The sequence below is a fragment of the Budorcas taxicolor genome, chromosome 7 (genome assembly GCF_023091745.1).
Source record: "Budorcas taxicolor isolate Tak-1 chromosome 7, Takin1.1, whole genome shotgun sequence".
Classification (NCBI taxonomy): Eukaryota; Metazoa; Chordata; class Mammalia; order Artiodactyla; family Bovidae; genus Budorcas; species Budorcas taxicolor.
Window position 1 is genome coordinate 3,599,366 of NC_068916.1, and position 14,540 is coordinate 3,613,905.

General features: G+C 49.8%; 1 protein-coding gene across 2 annotated transcripts in view; it reads right to left on the minus strand.

Moving 5' to 3' along the window:
* Nucleotides 1-1,791: 1,791 nt before the first annotated feature.
* The window catches only part of RUFY1 (RUN and FYVE domain containing 1), a 66,198-nt gene continuing 53,449 nt past the window's right edge, over nucleotides 1,792-14,540 (minus strand). Inside the window, exons 13-18 of one of the 2 annotated variants that reach the window (XM_052642843.1) lie at nucleotides 10,318-10,437; nucleotides 9,556-9,685; nucleotides 7,906-8,000; nucleotides 5,315-5,363; nucleotides 3,558-3,635; nucleotides 1,792-2,365 (exon numbers count right to left, since the gene is read on the minus strand). In XM_052642843.1, the coding sequence (XP_052498803.1) occupies nucleotides 2,219-2,365; nucleotides 3,558-3,635; nucleotides 5,315-5,363; nucleotides 7,906-8,000; nucleotides 9,556-9,685; nucleotides 10,318-10,437 (619 nt within the window). In that variant the 3' untranslated portion in view covers nucleotides 1,792-2,218. The remainder of the gene's footprint in view (nucleotides 2,366-3,557; nucleotides 3,636-5,314; nucleotides 5,364-7,905; nucleotides 8,001-9,555; nucleotides 9,686-10,317; nucleotides 10,438-14,540) is intronic. The other variant, XM_052642844.1, reaches the window with a different exon arrangement.

Here is a 14,540-nt window from a genome sequence, read left to right on the forward strand (position 1 = left end):
TTGCTGACAGTGCTGAAGCGGGTGGTTAGTATGGTGAATGTAGAAAAACTGCTTAGAATGACAGCATTTCTTGACGATTGCAGTTGGCAGTGCTGCACAGAGATACAGTGAAGTACTCTGCGTATCCTCTTGCCCTTCCACATGCTCTGAAAACTGGGTGCATACCTTCAGTTGGGTTGGGGATACAGAAGTATTCTAATGTTTTATAAATTGTCTTCTGCAGGCTTGGAGAGAATTTTCTGGGGGTGCACTGTTCTAAACCTAGTAATGCCCTTGAGATCTTTACTTGGTCTGTGTCCGGGGAAATCAGGCACAAGGAGAGTGTTCCTTCATCTTCCCTAGACCTTTAGGTTTTGGTTTTTTAACAAGGAACATCTTTGTTGAAACTTGAAAAAATGCCTAGAAATATTGTGTTTGTTTGGAACACTGTACTCCATGGACCAGCATCTTCACCTGGGAGTTTGTTAGGAATGGTCAGAGTCTTCAAACTTGGTGTCATTTATCATGACCCTTAACCTTCCACAATCTGCATTTAAGCTGGAGAAACACTGCCTTTTATCTGTCCCTTGTTTGCCCAAGTAAGGGAAAGTTTGCCAAACCAGAAACTCAGGGTTCCAAAGTTCAGTTACATAATGGATGTCTTAAATTTTTCTCCATGCAGCTAGATATTTAGTATCTGGCACAAGCACCCTTTGTGAGTGGTGCTTGGGGCATGGGGGCAGGGTCAGGTTTTAGAAGAAATCAGGATGATGAAGTGAGGTAGTGGTGGGAACTGTCAGAACTGTCTTGAAGCAGGAAGGTATCCTGTTCCCCTCCCGTGTGCAGATAAGACAGGCTGAGAAGTGACAACCTAAGGCTCCTCGGCAAGGTGGAGTAAAAATTGGGCACACTGCAAACAAGGCACAGATCTAGTGCTAGAGCAGTTGGCGGGAGGGTGGTATGTCGACTTCGGGAAAGTTGCACCCTGAATGAGGCTAACAAAGCTGCTCAGATTAGGGTAGGGAAGAGGAGAAAGTCCCTTTCTGCTGCCATGTGCTTCCTTAAATAGGACTAAAAGAATCTGCACTTTGGAATGAATGTAGCTTTGAAGCAGGGCACACGGTTTTGGAGGCTGGTCACACAGATCTGGGACCTAAGGTCACCGAATCTTCCATGTTTCCCATCCATAACGGTGTATTTAGCTGAGCGGATGTGGAATCGGCTAGGCTGTGGGTGTGCCTTGTGCTAGGACAGAGTACAGAAGGAAGAGAGCCAGGCTCTCAAGCAGAGGCTGGACAGCCAAGGTCAGAACACTGGTGGGAGATGGCCTCGGGCACTGAAAAGAGGCCTTGCCTACAGATGGGCTGACCTGATTGTGTTACAGTACTTGTTAAACTTCTGTAACCTGAATACTCAAGGCCATTAACTGGTGGAGGGAAGTTAGGGGTGTGTGTGTGTGTGTGTACCCTGAAATCCAAAATGACTGCCTGGCAGGTGTTTTTCTATGGGTGCCTCCATCTGTAATTAACTACACTAACTCCCTATTAGAGAAGGGAAGACATTCTGAGCTTTGGTGAGATACTTCCTCTAGGCCTGTTGATGAACTTGAACAGCTCGGCTTGTCCTTTATTCATCTGGGCAGCAGCCTGCACCCCAGAACCCAGCAAGCTCAGGCCTCTTCCTCAGATGCAGCCACCCTCACTGAGGGCCTCTAGTCCTGAAACGGGGCTTGTTCTGGGCATCCTGTGAAGCTGACATAAGCTTCCTTATTTATACCAGAATGGAAAATAAACAGTTTTATTGCAGGGCTAATGATGGATATTCACAAGGGTGTGAATTCTTGACTCTGAAGCAGGGGAAAGCATGCTGGAGTAGGAGGGAGGAAAAGGACCTGATTACTACAACTAGTTGGGCTGTTGCAAAAGAGGTTAATTCTTTGGAAATTGAAAAACGATAATAGCAAAATCATGAAGTTAGATCTGAACCAAAGCCGGTGGTGTCAAGTGAGAATTTCAATCCAGAGGAGTTGATTCCGTACAGCTTGGAAAGGAGAGGCCTGTGTAGCTTCCAGTCCTGCGTGCTGCGTTCCAGAGGGCCAGCAGCTCAGCTTGGGAACCAACCTTCCAAGTCCCGGACCAACTCAAGACCCAGAGAGTTTGGCACTGTTCTGAGGCTGCCCACAGGCATGAAGGTAGGCTGGCAGCTGGTCTAGAAGGCAGGCCCTGCGGAGGCCCCTGCCTTAGGAGCTGGTGGAGGAGGAGCACCGCTGAAGGAGCAGGGTGTGGCAGCTGTCGCACACGCGGACTGGTCTGGGGTAGGAGGGCAGGGCCAGCTCATTGCTGGAGCACGCGTTGCAGAAGATGTGGCCGCAGTTCCGGCAGTGGTGCTGGAGGGTGAAAAGCGGCAGTTACCGGCTGCTGTGCTGCCTGGGCCTGCACACCCACTCTAGCTGACCAACCTTTAAAAGCTTAATACGCTACCATCCCTCCTCCAGAGGCTTGTATCATTTTGAAAGGGGTTCTTGTAGACCTCGTGTTTCCACATTTCTGTTCCTGGAAAATCGGAAGTGTTGGAGGGGGTGTCCAATGGCATGAGTAAGGTTCTTTTTCTTTGTGTTTATTGGACTTGACAACTCTCAGTGAGTTGGTAGTCAATGATACTTCAAGTGCCTGGATATGTTCCCTGTAATTGCTGCATTCCATGGTGATGACCCAAGGTTTCTTTATCCAGCCACTCATGCTGCTACTGCTAAGTCGCTTCAGGCGTGTCCGACTCTGTGCGACCCCAGAGAGGGCAGCCCACCAGGCTCCCCCGTCCCTGGGATTCTCCAGGCAAGAACACTGGAGTGGGTTGCCATTTCCTTCTCCAATGCATGAAAATGAAAAGTGAAAGTGAAGTTGCTCAGTCGTGTTCGACTCTCAGCGACCCCGTGGACTGCAGCCTACCAGGCTCCTCTGTCCATGGGATTTTCCAGGCAAGAGAACTGGAGTGGGGTGCCATTGCCTTCTCCAAGCCACTCATGAGAAGTCCTTTAATAAAGGCTCTCTATTTTGTGTGGCATCTCTATCTTGCCCTGCCCAACTGGTCAATCAAGGCCTGGTCAACCTTGGACTGAAAGCTAGGCCCAAGATCACGTGTTCCTGGAACCTGAAGGCGGGCTACACAGGCGGAGGCAGATTCGCTGGACGCAAGTGCCCTGCCCAGATTGCCACCGGGATGCCTGTCTTAAGACTAACTGCCCATAGGTTCCTTATAGATTCTGGTTTTGCCTAACTAGGCCAGATTTTGGTCCTATTGCTCTCAAAGAATTTTCAGCTTATACACACACACACCTAGACCACTTCTGCAAACAAGCAGCCCCAACTCCCAAATTACTGACAGGACTGTGGTGGAGACAAGGCCTGTGCTAACGGGCTGAGGTCCCTGACGGGGGCAGGCTGGGAAGTCATCTGCCAGCAGACCAGTCAGCATGAACCCAATGCAGCGGGCCTAGTCCTACGGGCCTTCTCCAGAACCAGGGCCCAGGCCAGGTACCAACTTAGTCCCTGGGCGAGCAAGTGGAGGGCTACCCCACATACCTTTCTCCGGGAAATGGAGAACTCCTTTTCACACTGCTTACAGTGTGTTGCTTCATCGTCTTTCAGCCAAGTATGGCCCTGAGGAAGAAAGAACACACAGTCCTATTTTATGGCTTGGCTCCTGACGAGCCTTTAGCTATGTTCATCCTTCAGCCCAGCAGCCACTGTCCCTAATAGCGCCTGGTTTGCCTTTGAGGGACTGCCTCTTCTCCACTAGAAGTGGTCCCAGGATTGTCCCCCACCCTGACCACAGCTGGAGCTCATGTGCTGCAGCCTGCCTGTCCTGGGGCTTCCTTGTCTCCGCAGGTTGCCAGATTCTCCAGCCTCGCATTAACCTGAGACTCCTCCACTCCCTAAGGCCGAGGTGATCAGAATCAGGGTCTGGTGCTTGTAGCTCCATTCCTGGCTGAGACATTATCCAAACTGCCCCCTAAACTGGCAGGAGGAAGATGGGCCAACCCTGGTTGCCAGACCAGAAAATCTGTGACAGCAGTCCCCGCTAAGAAAGAAGGGCAACGTGCTGCGGAGACAGGAGGTGCTTCTCCACACGCACTGACGTCCTGATTCTCAGAGCTTCCTGGGGAAGCAGAGGAGGCAACTGAGGCTTAGAGAGATGCCTTTCTGGAAGTCTTTCTAAGGGAAAACCGAGATACGCGTTTGCTCGGCTCAGAGACTGAGCTGTTCGAGGGTCAAGCGCCCCAGGCACCTTAATGGCGCCGTGGCTTCTGCTGACTGTCGCTTTCTTGATGACGCAGAGATATGACTAGGAGGTGCAGCACAGCCCCACCATGCTTTCAGCCGTGGGCTCCACCGCTCCAGGAAGCTCCAGGGTCCCATTTCATGACTTCTATCCTCCCTCTAGCACTGTCAGCTGACATTATGTGCAAACACTTATTTACATCTGCAGGGGACAAAAACAGCTCACAGCAATGACATCTAAGGAGCTTTTCAGTCTACAAGGGAGGCTAAAATAAAACTGATGTGAACTGCAAGTCCAGGCTGCTGTTGGTTGCTATGACAACTTGCTGCTTCTAACCTGAGGCGGGCTGGAAATCTAGTGCCTAGAGACAGAAGGGTCTCTGCCCCAGCGTGCGCTGCAGGGTCCCTTGGGAAGAGGGCTGTCTGTACACTGCTGCCAGAGCAGAGCTCAGGCCAAGGGTGAGAAACTCCTGCCCTCTCCCACTCCACTCTTGGCCTCAGCAGGCTAGCTCCGCACCACACTGGGCCACCCGGCCCACATGTCCCTGCTCTCTTAAGTGGCGTGTGCCGTTCTGCCCTCCCCAGAATGGTTCGGAAACGTGGCCCAGCTGAGGGCTTAAGTGGTCCCCGGAAATGGCCCAGGGCACTTTAACGGGACAATGTGGCCTCTAGCACCTTACCTGGAGGGAAAGGTCTTACTCTGATCATTAAAAAAAAAAAAAAAAAGACAACCTGGATCTCTTTCTACCACGTTTCATTTCCTTCATTAGGGCACCTATGATCTAGGTCTAACGTCAAACTGCAGCTGATGGCAGAGAGACCAGAACCAGAGGAACTTGATTCCTCCAGGACCAGTCCAGGCCCTGCCGCTTGTCCGCGCCACCATCTCAGCCTAGACACACAGTTCTAGGCAGCGTTTTCTTATCTGTAAATAAGTGATGGGAGCCAGGACTCAACCGCATATTCTCACCTGACTGCTGTGAGAAAACCTAAGAGCATGCTAAGAGCTGGCTGATAGCTACCAGTAGTGGTTCTTAGTAACATTAATAGTCCAGTACCTTCAGTGCCTTATTTACTTCTTTGATGTCTTCCATCTTCAGCTTTGACCTTAAAAAAAGAGAGAGAGAAATTCATAGCCTCACTAAGAGAGACTTTCAAGCTCTCATGAAGTAAATCGACAGTCAACTTTTTGGCTTTGTGAGGGCAACAAGAGGAACGTGATAACATGAGTTCTTACAGAATAACTTCTTCCCACCTTTTTACCATCCCAGAGTTATCTCACTGTATTGGCTCATGTCTGGGGCGGTCTTGAGGCTGAGCCTCTGGACTGAATCTGGCCCAAGATATACGCTATTGAGTTGCGGCAGGGTTTTAAAAGGCTTTGAAACAGTTACAATCATTTAACACCTGAGAATGACCTCATCAAAGCCCATGTTTCTGGCTTCTCTGAGCAACTGTTCCCGCCTGTGACATGTGCGAGGGGCAGGGGCACTCCCTCGCCAGGTGCGGGACCCCTCATCTGTAGGCCCCTCTGCCCCTCCTGCTGCCAGCTCTGTCTAGAACAGCCAGGCTCAGGGGGCACGGTTGCTTGTTCTTGTCCCATTCTCAGTCATTAATGGAAGAATAATTCCTTAGTTCTCCACATAGAAGACAGGACCGAACATGGTCTAAAATGGCAGAACTGAGCCAGATAGAGCAGAACACTAAGTGTATGTCAAAGCCCTTCTTGAAGAGCTGAGGTTAGCTTAAACTGTCACCGGATTCGCCTAGTCTAAGGGTCAGAGAGGAAGGCTCTAAGTCACAGGTTAGACTTCTAGGGAAGGACAAGGAACCCAAACATCAAAGCCTTTGAAAGGAAACACCCTGTGGCCTCCAGGAATGCTGGCAGGGGCTCCTCCCCTCCCCGCCCGGCTGCAGAAGCAGGCGGGTAGACCGACAGGGCCAGAGGCTGCCCGAGACACAGAAGAACTTCCCTGGGAAACACGATTTGAGCATCCAGATGTGTGTCTGCAGCTGGTGGAGGCATCTGACAGGAGGCTTTCCCTTCCCTGTTGTCTGGTGGGGGCTTGTACAAAGGAGGGAACGGGGAGAACCCGCGTCTCGCTGGCAGCGCTGACCCGCCCCGGCTGTGAAGGGCACTCGGAAGGTGGAGGCTGCCTTTCCAAGGGGTGCAGGGGTGCCTTTCCAAGACCAGCCTTTGTCTGCTTTTCTGAGGCCTCTGCCTTACTTACTAGGAGTGTCTCTCTAACTCTGCCGTTTGTCCAAGGTGAAGAGGACAGGCAGGAGAGAAATGGGACGAGCCATGTGAGAAGTGGGAGGGCGCCCTGAGGATGCCTCCCTCTCTCTCTAAATAACGCTCGCATCCAAGAAGCGGTAGCATGTCAGCGTCCACAGCTGGTTCTCAGTTTCAGGGAGCGCTCAGAGCTGGCCGGTGCTCTCTGAGAACTGCCCCCAGGCGGGGGCGGTGCACGGCAAGCTCCGCCTGAAAGGGGGGTAGGCAGCCTTTAGGAGAAGGGACCAGTGGCCCTAAGCTGGTGTAGAAAGAGCGGCTGAATGGGAAAGGAGGGCAGATGGGCAGCATCATCACATTAAACTACTGAAAAGACCACCTTTTCATCAGAGTCATAACATTCTTCCTTATACTTTTGTGGGCCAGCCCACCGCACTGCTTGAGGCCTTCCAGCTTTGCAGACAGAAAGCTCCCAAGCTTGTGAACACCTGTGCACTACTCGAGTGTGTCTGATCTCCTCTCCACTGAGTTTCTGTCTCTGGCCAGTGTGTCCTGCTTCGGGCCTGAGCCAGGCTCTGCTGCTCACTGAGTCTGCACCAGGACTCAGGTGGGCCGTGAGTCAACCTCGGATCTCTGTGGAGGGACAGGAAAGAGGAACTCTCGCTCCTCTGACAGACAGCCCTGCTGGGGGCCAGGCCCACCTGCAAGGCAAGTGACAGAGAGGTAGAAACTGACTCCTGATGATTTTTTTTGCTTAAGCCAGTTTGAACTGGATTTCTGTCACTAGCAACCAAAAGAGCTGTGACTTGAGAAAAAGCAACCCACTTTGTTTAAAAATGCAACAGTCACACAAATGGGCAAGTTCCACCGCCCGCGGTGTGACCTACCAGACTGTCCAGAACAACCTGGCAGGACTGGGACGTCAGGGAGGAGACCTGTGCAGTCAGAGGGCAGACGGAGCCGCAGGGTGTGCACTCCCGCAGTATCACCCACCCGTCGGAGGCAGACAGACAGACTCTGGCAGATGCGAGTTTACAGGCTCCAGGGAGGGACGCGGTCGCCAGACTTGTACTGTGGCGGGCTCACAGTCTCAAGACACAGCACTCCCTCTGGAGCTAAACACACAACCCTCTTATCTGGTTCCCCTGCGACATAGACAGTTTGTGACCGTAAGACTTCCTTCCGGTCACTAGAAAAGGGTAACCCAAACCAGTGCTGTGTCCCTGAAGCCTGACTTCCTGGGCAGGGGGTTCCCCCTGAATGGCTGGCAGGCCTCCCTGATTGCCCTTCCCTCCTTGGACAAAAGGACACAGGTTTGCAGCTCGAGCGGTGCAGTGGGCGGGCTGGCGCGACTCTCTAGGGGGAGGGGGGCCCGGTGGCCCTGATGCGGGTGGCAGACAAGGGGAGCGGGTTTCTTACTGGCTGAGGTGCAGACCCATTTCCTGGAGGGCTTGTTCCTGCTCATCACAGATCTTCTGTAACTCTGCCTTCTCGTCCTGGAGCTCCCGCAGCTCCTAAAACAAACAAACCAGGTGCCTGACACAGAACTCAAAGTCCTTTTTAAAAAAAAAGGTTTAGTCATCACAGTGACAAGCAGGTCGGAATGGTTCTTTTCTTTTCCTATTTTTCACTTTGGTCATGTTGCATGGCATGCAGGGTCTCAGTTCCTTGACCAGGGATGGAACCTTTACCCCTCTGCAGTGGAAGCATGGAGTCTTAGCCACTGGACCACCAGTGAAGTCCCTAGAAACAGTTTTGTTGTATCAGTCTCATTCACAACAGGGTTATTTCGAGAAACACTTGCGTGTTTCTCCAGAATGGACAATTGGAAGAGAAGCGCTTCATGAGTGGCTCTGCAGTGTGGAATGTGGGGCAGGAAACATTCAAAACAGATTGGCACCGTGCAAAAAAAGTTATTCTGTTTCTATTAAAAGTCAGATTTGTATCAGGGAAAGCTAGTTTATAGGATAAACTGTTTTTTGGAAAGAGCTGGTCAAAATTTTCTGAAAATAAATGAGCAAGGCTGATGAAAGCCAAGATCTGGGATCTCCTTCATGGCCCTGAGGGTGGCAAGTCCTTCCAGGGGCCCTGAGCCATGGAGCGAAGCTCAGCGGGGACAATGCTGATGACTGTAAACTGCGGTGAGCGCACCGTGGACACAGGCTGGTGAGGGCAGAGACGAAGACCCGGAAAAGTAACTTGAGTGGTGGGCAGTTCCCACCTCAGCCACCCCTTGGCCTTCTGCCCCGGAGACCGTTTAACAAGGGCTCACAAGGCTTCCCAGTGAGGTCAGATATGCTGTTTCGTTCCTTTTGCAGGGTGTGTGTAATTCAAATCTTAGACCAAAGTATTCTGAAGTGAAGGGGGAGTGTTCCATCATGCAGAACTTTCTAGAAGTCCTTTCCTCCCATCTCTGAGCTTGAGTAGCTCCTGGAAAGCTCTCTCCTCACTAGCAACCCCCATGCTGGTCCTAGCAGGCTCTCCCATGAGGGACTCTAGGTACTCTCCAACAGAAATCAAAGGGCTTTTACCTCAGACTGCAGTGGTGCCTGTTACCGTGCTCAACAAGACAAAACCCGTATCTGGGAACCGCCCCAGCGGCACGGGGAGGCCGTCTGGGGTCGCTGCCTAAGCCCTCCTTCCTCTGCTGCCACACCTGGGGCACACAGCCCCTCTCTGGTCTTTCACCGTGACGGTCCCTCGCACTTCCTGGCGGCTCTGCACGGCTGGCCCTGGCCCACCATCCAGTTCTCTGCCTGACTGTCACTCTCTTCCCAGGCCACCCTCCACCCCAGTGTGGGGACACGCTCCTGTTTTCTTCTCTTCGTAGCCCTCAACACTGAATCTCTCTGGTTTGCTCTCTCTGTGTCTTTTCCTCCTGAAGCAGAGGCTCCGAGGATGTGGGAACAGGGTCCCAGACCCAGGGCCGGTGTGTGCACAGCGGGGACAGGCTCTGCAGCCACAGGTTGAAGAGCCGTGCGTGCGTCTCACTTGCTGGCTGGGAGGCTCTTGGGCAGGAGTTTCTGGAGATCTGGAAGCTCTTTTTCTCCCCAAGACAGCCCACCTTACCTTTTTTAATCCTTCTACTTGTTGTAGCTCTGCTCGGAGTAAAGAGGAAGTGTCTTTCTCATGCTGTAACTCTCGCTGAAGAGCTTGTCTTTGTTCTTTTTCTGATTTCAGCTCTTTCTCTAGACTTGCGCTGTTTTTGCACAGGGAACTTGAGTTAGTTTCAATGAGAGATCTTCATGGAAAAGCACAATCCACAACCCGAGTCACCACATCAGAGACAGGGGATTCACAGCAATGTGAACTGTGATGTGAGCATACAGACCCTTCCACAAAGCATAGAAATAAGGCTCCCGCTCCCCCAGGGCCATCTGCACCTCCGTAAGAAAGACCAGGAGCATGCCAAGGAAGGCAGGCACAGGCACACATCTGACAGTTACACAAATGGAAAGGGAGGGAAAGAGCGCTCACACTTGTGGCTGCACACAGAACCTACTACTGAGATGGAGATATTTATTCTGCAACACTCATCCTGCTTTTTAAAGGGGCCAGCTAACAGTGGAGGATACTGGGGGGCTCGGGACAAGGAGGAAGCTACTAAGGGGTGGGGGTGAGTTTCAGTTTAATCCTGATGCCTTGCTCACCAGCTGAGTAGCCTTGGGGACTATACTGAGCCCCCATGAAGTCATTTTTCTCATTTGTGAAGCGGGGAATAGACACTTCATCTCTCATCCTAGTCCTAGCCTTGTAGGGGCCCCACTTGGGAGATGGCCTCCCCAGTCCTTGCCACACCACGAAGCCACCCGCTGCCTCTGGGGCTCCTACCACTGCTCATGCAGCTGGGCAAGCTGCTGCTGCAGGGCGCTGCTCCTCCCACCGAGCTCCTGCTGCAGCTTGCGGCTCCGCTCCTCGGCCCCCTGCCTCGCGCTCTCTGAGTGCCGTAACCTAGGCCAGAGGAACCAAATACTTGAAAGGAAAAGACCACGCCTCACATTTACCATGATTTTTGCATATCTTTGCTGGCTTTCATTTTTAAAAATTAATATATGATAAAATTGACTCCTTTGTGTGTATAATTCTATTTATACAGGTATAAATTCATGTAAGAATTACCACAATCCATTCTAACAGGTGACATAGACTATTTCCATCACCCCGCAAAACACCTTACCACTGCCCCTTTGAGTCACACCTCTCCACCCCAAATGTCATATATTAATACACAGAATTATATTTCACACAACCTTTTGAGACTGGCTTCTTTCTTTCAGCATATCTTTGAGATCAATCCGAGTTTTTGTGTGTATTAGTGGCCATTCCTTTTTATGGCTGGGTAAAATTTCACTGGGTAGATGACCCGTTTATCCATTTGTTTGATGAAAGACATCTGAGTTGCTTCTAGATTTTGGCAATTATGAATAGAGATGCTGTAAGCATTTGTGCACAGGATTTTTTTTTGTGAACATGGGTTTTCACTCCTTTCGAGCGAACAGTCAGGAATGGGATTGTTGGACCATATGAGAGGAGCATGTTTGGCTTTTTGCAGAGACTATTTTCCAAAGCGCATTCCCACTAGTAACGTACGAGTGCTCCGGTTGTTTTGTAGCCTCACCAGCACCTGGTATTGTCATTAAAAAAATATTTCGCTGTTCTAATATGTGTGCAGTGGCATCTAATTGTGACTTTAATATGTACTTCCCTAATGGCTAATACTGAACAATTTTTAAAAGTGGAAATATAGTTGATTTTGGGAAAAAAGTTATGACCAACCTAGATAGCATATTAAAAAGAAGAGACATTCCTTTGCTGACAAAGGTCCGTCTAGTCAAAGCTATGGTTTTTCCAGTAGTCATGTATGGATGTGAGAGTTGGACTGTAAAGAAAGCTGAGTGTCAAAGAATTGATGCTTTTGAACTGTGGTGTTGGAAAAGGAAGACCCTTGAGAGCCCCTTGGACTGCAAGGAGATCCAACCAGTCCATCCTAAAGGAGATCAGTCCTGAATATACTTGGAAGGACTGATGCTGAAATGCCAGTACTTCGGCCACCTGATGTGAAGCACTGACTCACTGTAAAGCCCCTGATGCTGGGAAAGACTGAAGGCAGCAGGAGAAGGGGATGACAGAGGATGAGACGGTTGGATGGCGTCACCGACTCAATGGACATGAGTTTGAGTAAACTCCAGGAGTTGGTGATGGACAGGCAAGCCTGGCGTGCTGGAATCCATGGGTTCGCAGAGTCAGACATGACTGAGTGACTGAACCGAACTGAACAAGATATTGAATACAGCTCCCTGTGCTATAAAGTATCAGAAAATCACCGTGTTTATCTAGTTTAAAGTGGTATAGATCTATTAATCCCATTCTCCCAGTTTATCCCTCCCCACTTTCCCATTCGGTAACCATAAGTTTGTTTCCCTGGTCTGTTTCTGTTTTGTAAATAAGTTCATTTGTAACATTCGTTTTTTTTTTTTTAGAAAGTGATATCATATATTTGTCTTTCTCTAACTTATTTTACTTGGTATGATAATCTCTAGGTTTATCCATGTTGTTCCAAATCAATATTTCGTTATTTTTTATGGCTGAGTAATATTCCACTGTACATATGTACCACATTTCTTCATCCATTCATTAACTGATGGACACGAAGTGTGCTTCCATGTCTTGGTTATTGTAAACAGTCTGCTATGAACACTGGGGATGCACATGTCTTTTTGAATTAGAGCTTTCATCTTTTCTGGATATACGCCCAAGAGCGGGACTGCCGGATCACACGGCAACTCTACTTTCAGTTTTTTAGAGAATCTCCATACTGTTTTCCACACTGGCTGCACCAATTTTTCATTTCCACCAGGTAGAGGAGGGTTCCTCTTTCTCCACACCCTCTCCTGCATTTATCTGTAGACTTTCCACGTTGGCCCTTCTGACTGGTCTGAAATGACGCTTTATTGTAGTCTTGATTTGCATTTCTCATAATTAGCCATGTTGAGCATCTTTTCATCTGTCTTCTTTGAAGACATGTTTATTTAGGTCTTCTGCTCATTTTTTTTTTTTTTAAATGCAATAATGTCTCAACTTTTATTGGCCTCCTGCTCCACAGGGCACACTGCTTCTATTGATTCAATGCCTCGAAACTTCAGCGTCTGAGGCTTCAGACACCACTTTACTACCCACAAGCCTGAGGGTGGTGGTCTTCTGGATGGCTTGCATAGAGTTGCTGCTGTCCAGAGCATCATCAAGACTGATGTCGTCCCCATTTTCCAGCAGGTGGCAGGAGGTGTTGATCTCAGCCTCTAGCTTGACCTTGATGTTCAGCAGGGCCTCATATTCCTGGGTCTGGCATTACCCCTCTGCCTCGGTCTGGGCTAGCTCTGACTCCAGGTGCAGGAGGACCCCGATGGCCTGCTCCATCTGCATGGCATATCGGGCCTCCACCTCCCTCAGGCTGTTTTCCAAGCTGGCCTGCAGATTTCTCATGGAGGCCAGGTTGATCTCCAGGGACTAGATGGTATCTCTGCTCTGAGAAAGTCATCTCAGGAGCTCCTACCTCAGACTGTGTCTAGTGACCACTGTGGTGCTCTCCTTGATCTGCTGGGACCAGTACTGGTCTGGCTCCTCCTGGTTCTCCTGAGCCAGCTCATTGCACAGGGCCCAATGTCTGCCATGATCTTGTTGAGGTCCTGAGGTTTGAGGGCATCCAATTCTACGGTAACCCAGAGTTGGCAGTCTGGTTTTGCAGACCCTTTACTTCCTCCTCATGGTTCTTCTTTATGAAAAGCAGCTCCTGCTTGAGAGCCTCTGTCTCAGTCTCTGGCTGAAGCTGGGTGACACAGTGTCATCAATAACCTGCCGAGTCTGTGGATGTCACTTTCAACAGACTGGCGCATGGCCAGCTCTGCCTCATACTTGACTCTGAAGTCAGCAGCAGCAAGATGGGATGGGGCATTGTCAATCTGTAGAACGATGCGGGCATTGTCCACAGAATTTGGAAAAATCTGAGCCCCTAGGTCCTCAATGGTCTTCAAGTAATTCTGCCCCACCCCCCCCGCCACCACTTCCCTGTCTCCTGAGAAACCTATATGCAGGTCAAGAAGCAACAGTTAGAACCAGACATGGAACAACTGATTGGTTCCAAATCAGGAAAGGAGTGTGACAAGGCTGTATATTGTCACCCTGATTATTTAACTTACATGCAGAATACATCACACAAAATGCCAGGCTGAATGAATCACAAGGTGGAGTCAAGACTGCTGGGAGAAATATCAATAACCTCAGATATGCAGATGAATCCACCCTATTGGCAGAAAGTAAAGAGGAACTAAAGAGCCTCTTGAAAGAGGAGAGTGAAAAAGCTGGCTTGAAAAAGATTAGAAAAACTAAGATCATGGCATCCAGTCCCATCACTTCATGGCAAATAGAGGGGAAAAAGCAAAGCAGTGACAGATTTTATTTTCTTGGGGTCCAAAACCACTGCGGATGGTGACTGCAGCCATGAAATTAAAAGATGCTTGCTTCTTGGAAGGAAAGCTATGACCGACCTAGATAGTGTATTAGAAAGTACAGACATCACTTTGCTGACGAAGGTCTGTATAGTCAAGGCTATGGTTTTTCCAGTGGTCACATACAGATGTGAGAGCAGGACCATAAAGAAGGCTAAGTACCAAAGAAATGACGCCTTTGAACTGTAGTGCTAGAGGAGACTCTTGAGAGTCCTTTGGCCTGCAAGGAGATCCAACCAGTCCATCCTAAAGGAAATCAGTCCTGAATATTCATTGGAAGGACTGATGCTGAAGCTGAAGCTCTAATACTTTGGCCACCTGATGCAAAGAGCAGACTCACTGGAACAGACCCTGATGCTGGGAAGAATCGAATGCAAAAGGAGATGGGGGCAGCAGAGGGTGAGATGGTTAGACAGATAGCATCACTGACTCAATGGACATGAATTTGACAAACTCCAGGAAATAACAGAGGACAGTGCCACAGTCTGTTGGGGTTGCAAAGAGTTGGACATGACTTATTAGCAACTGAACAACAACACCTTACATTTAAGT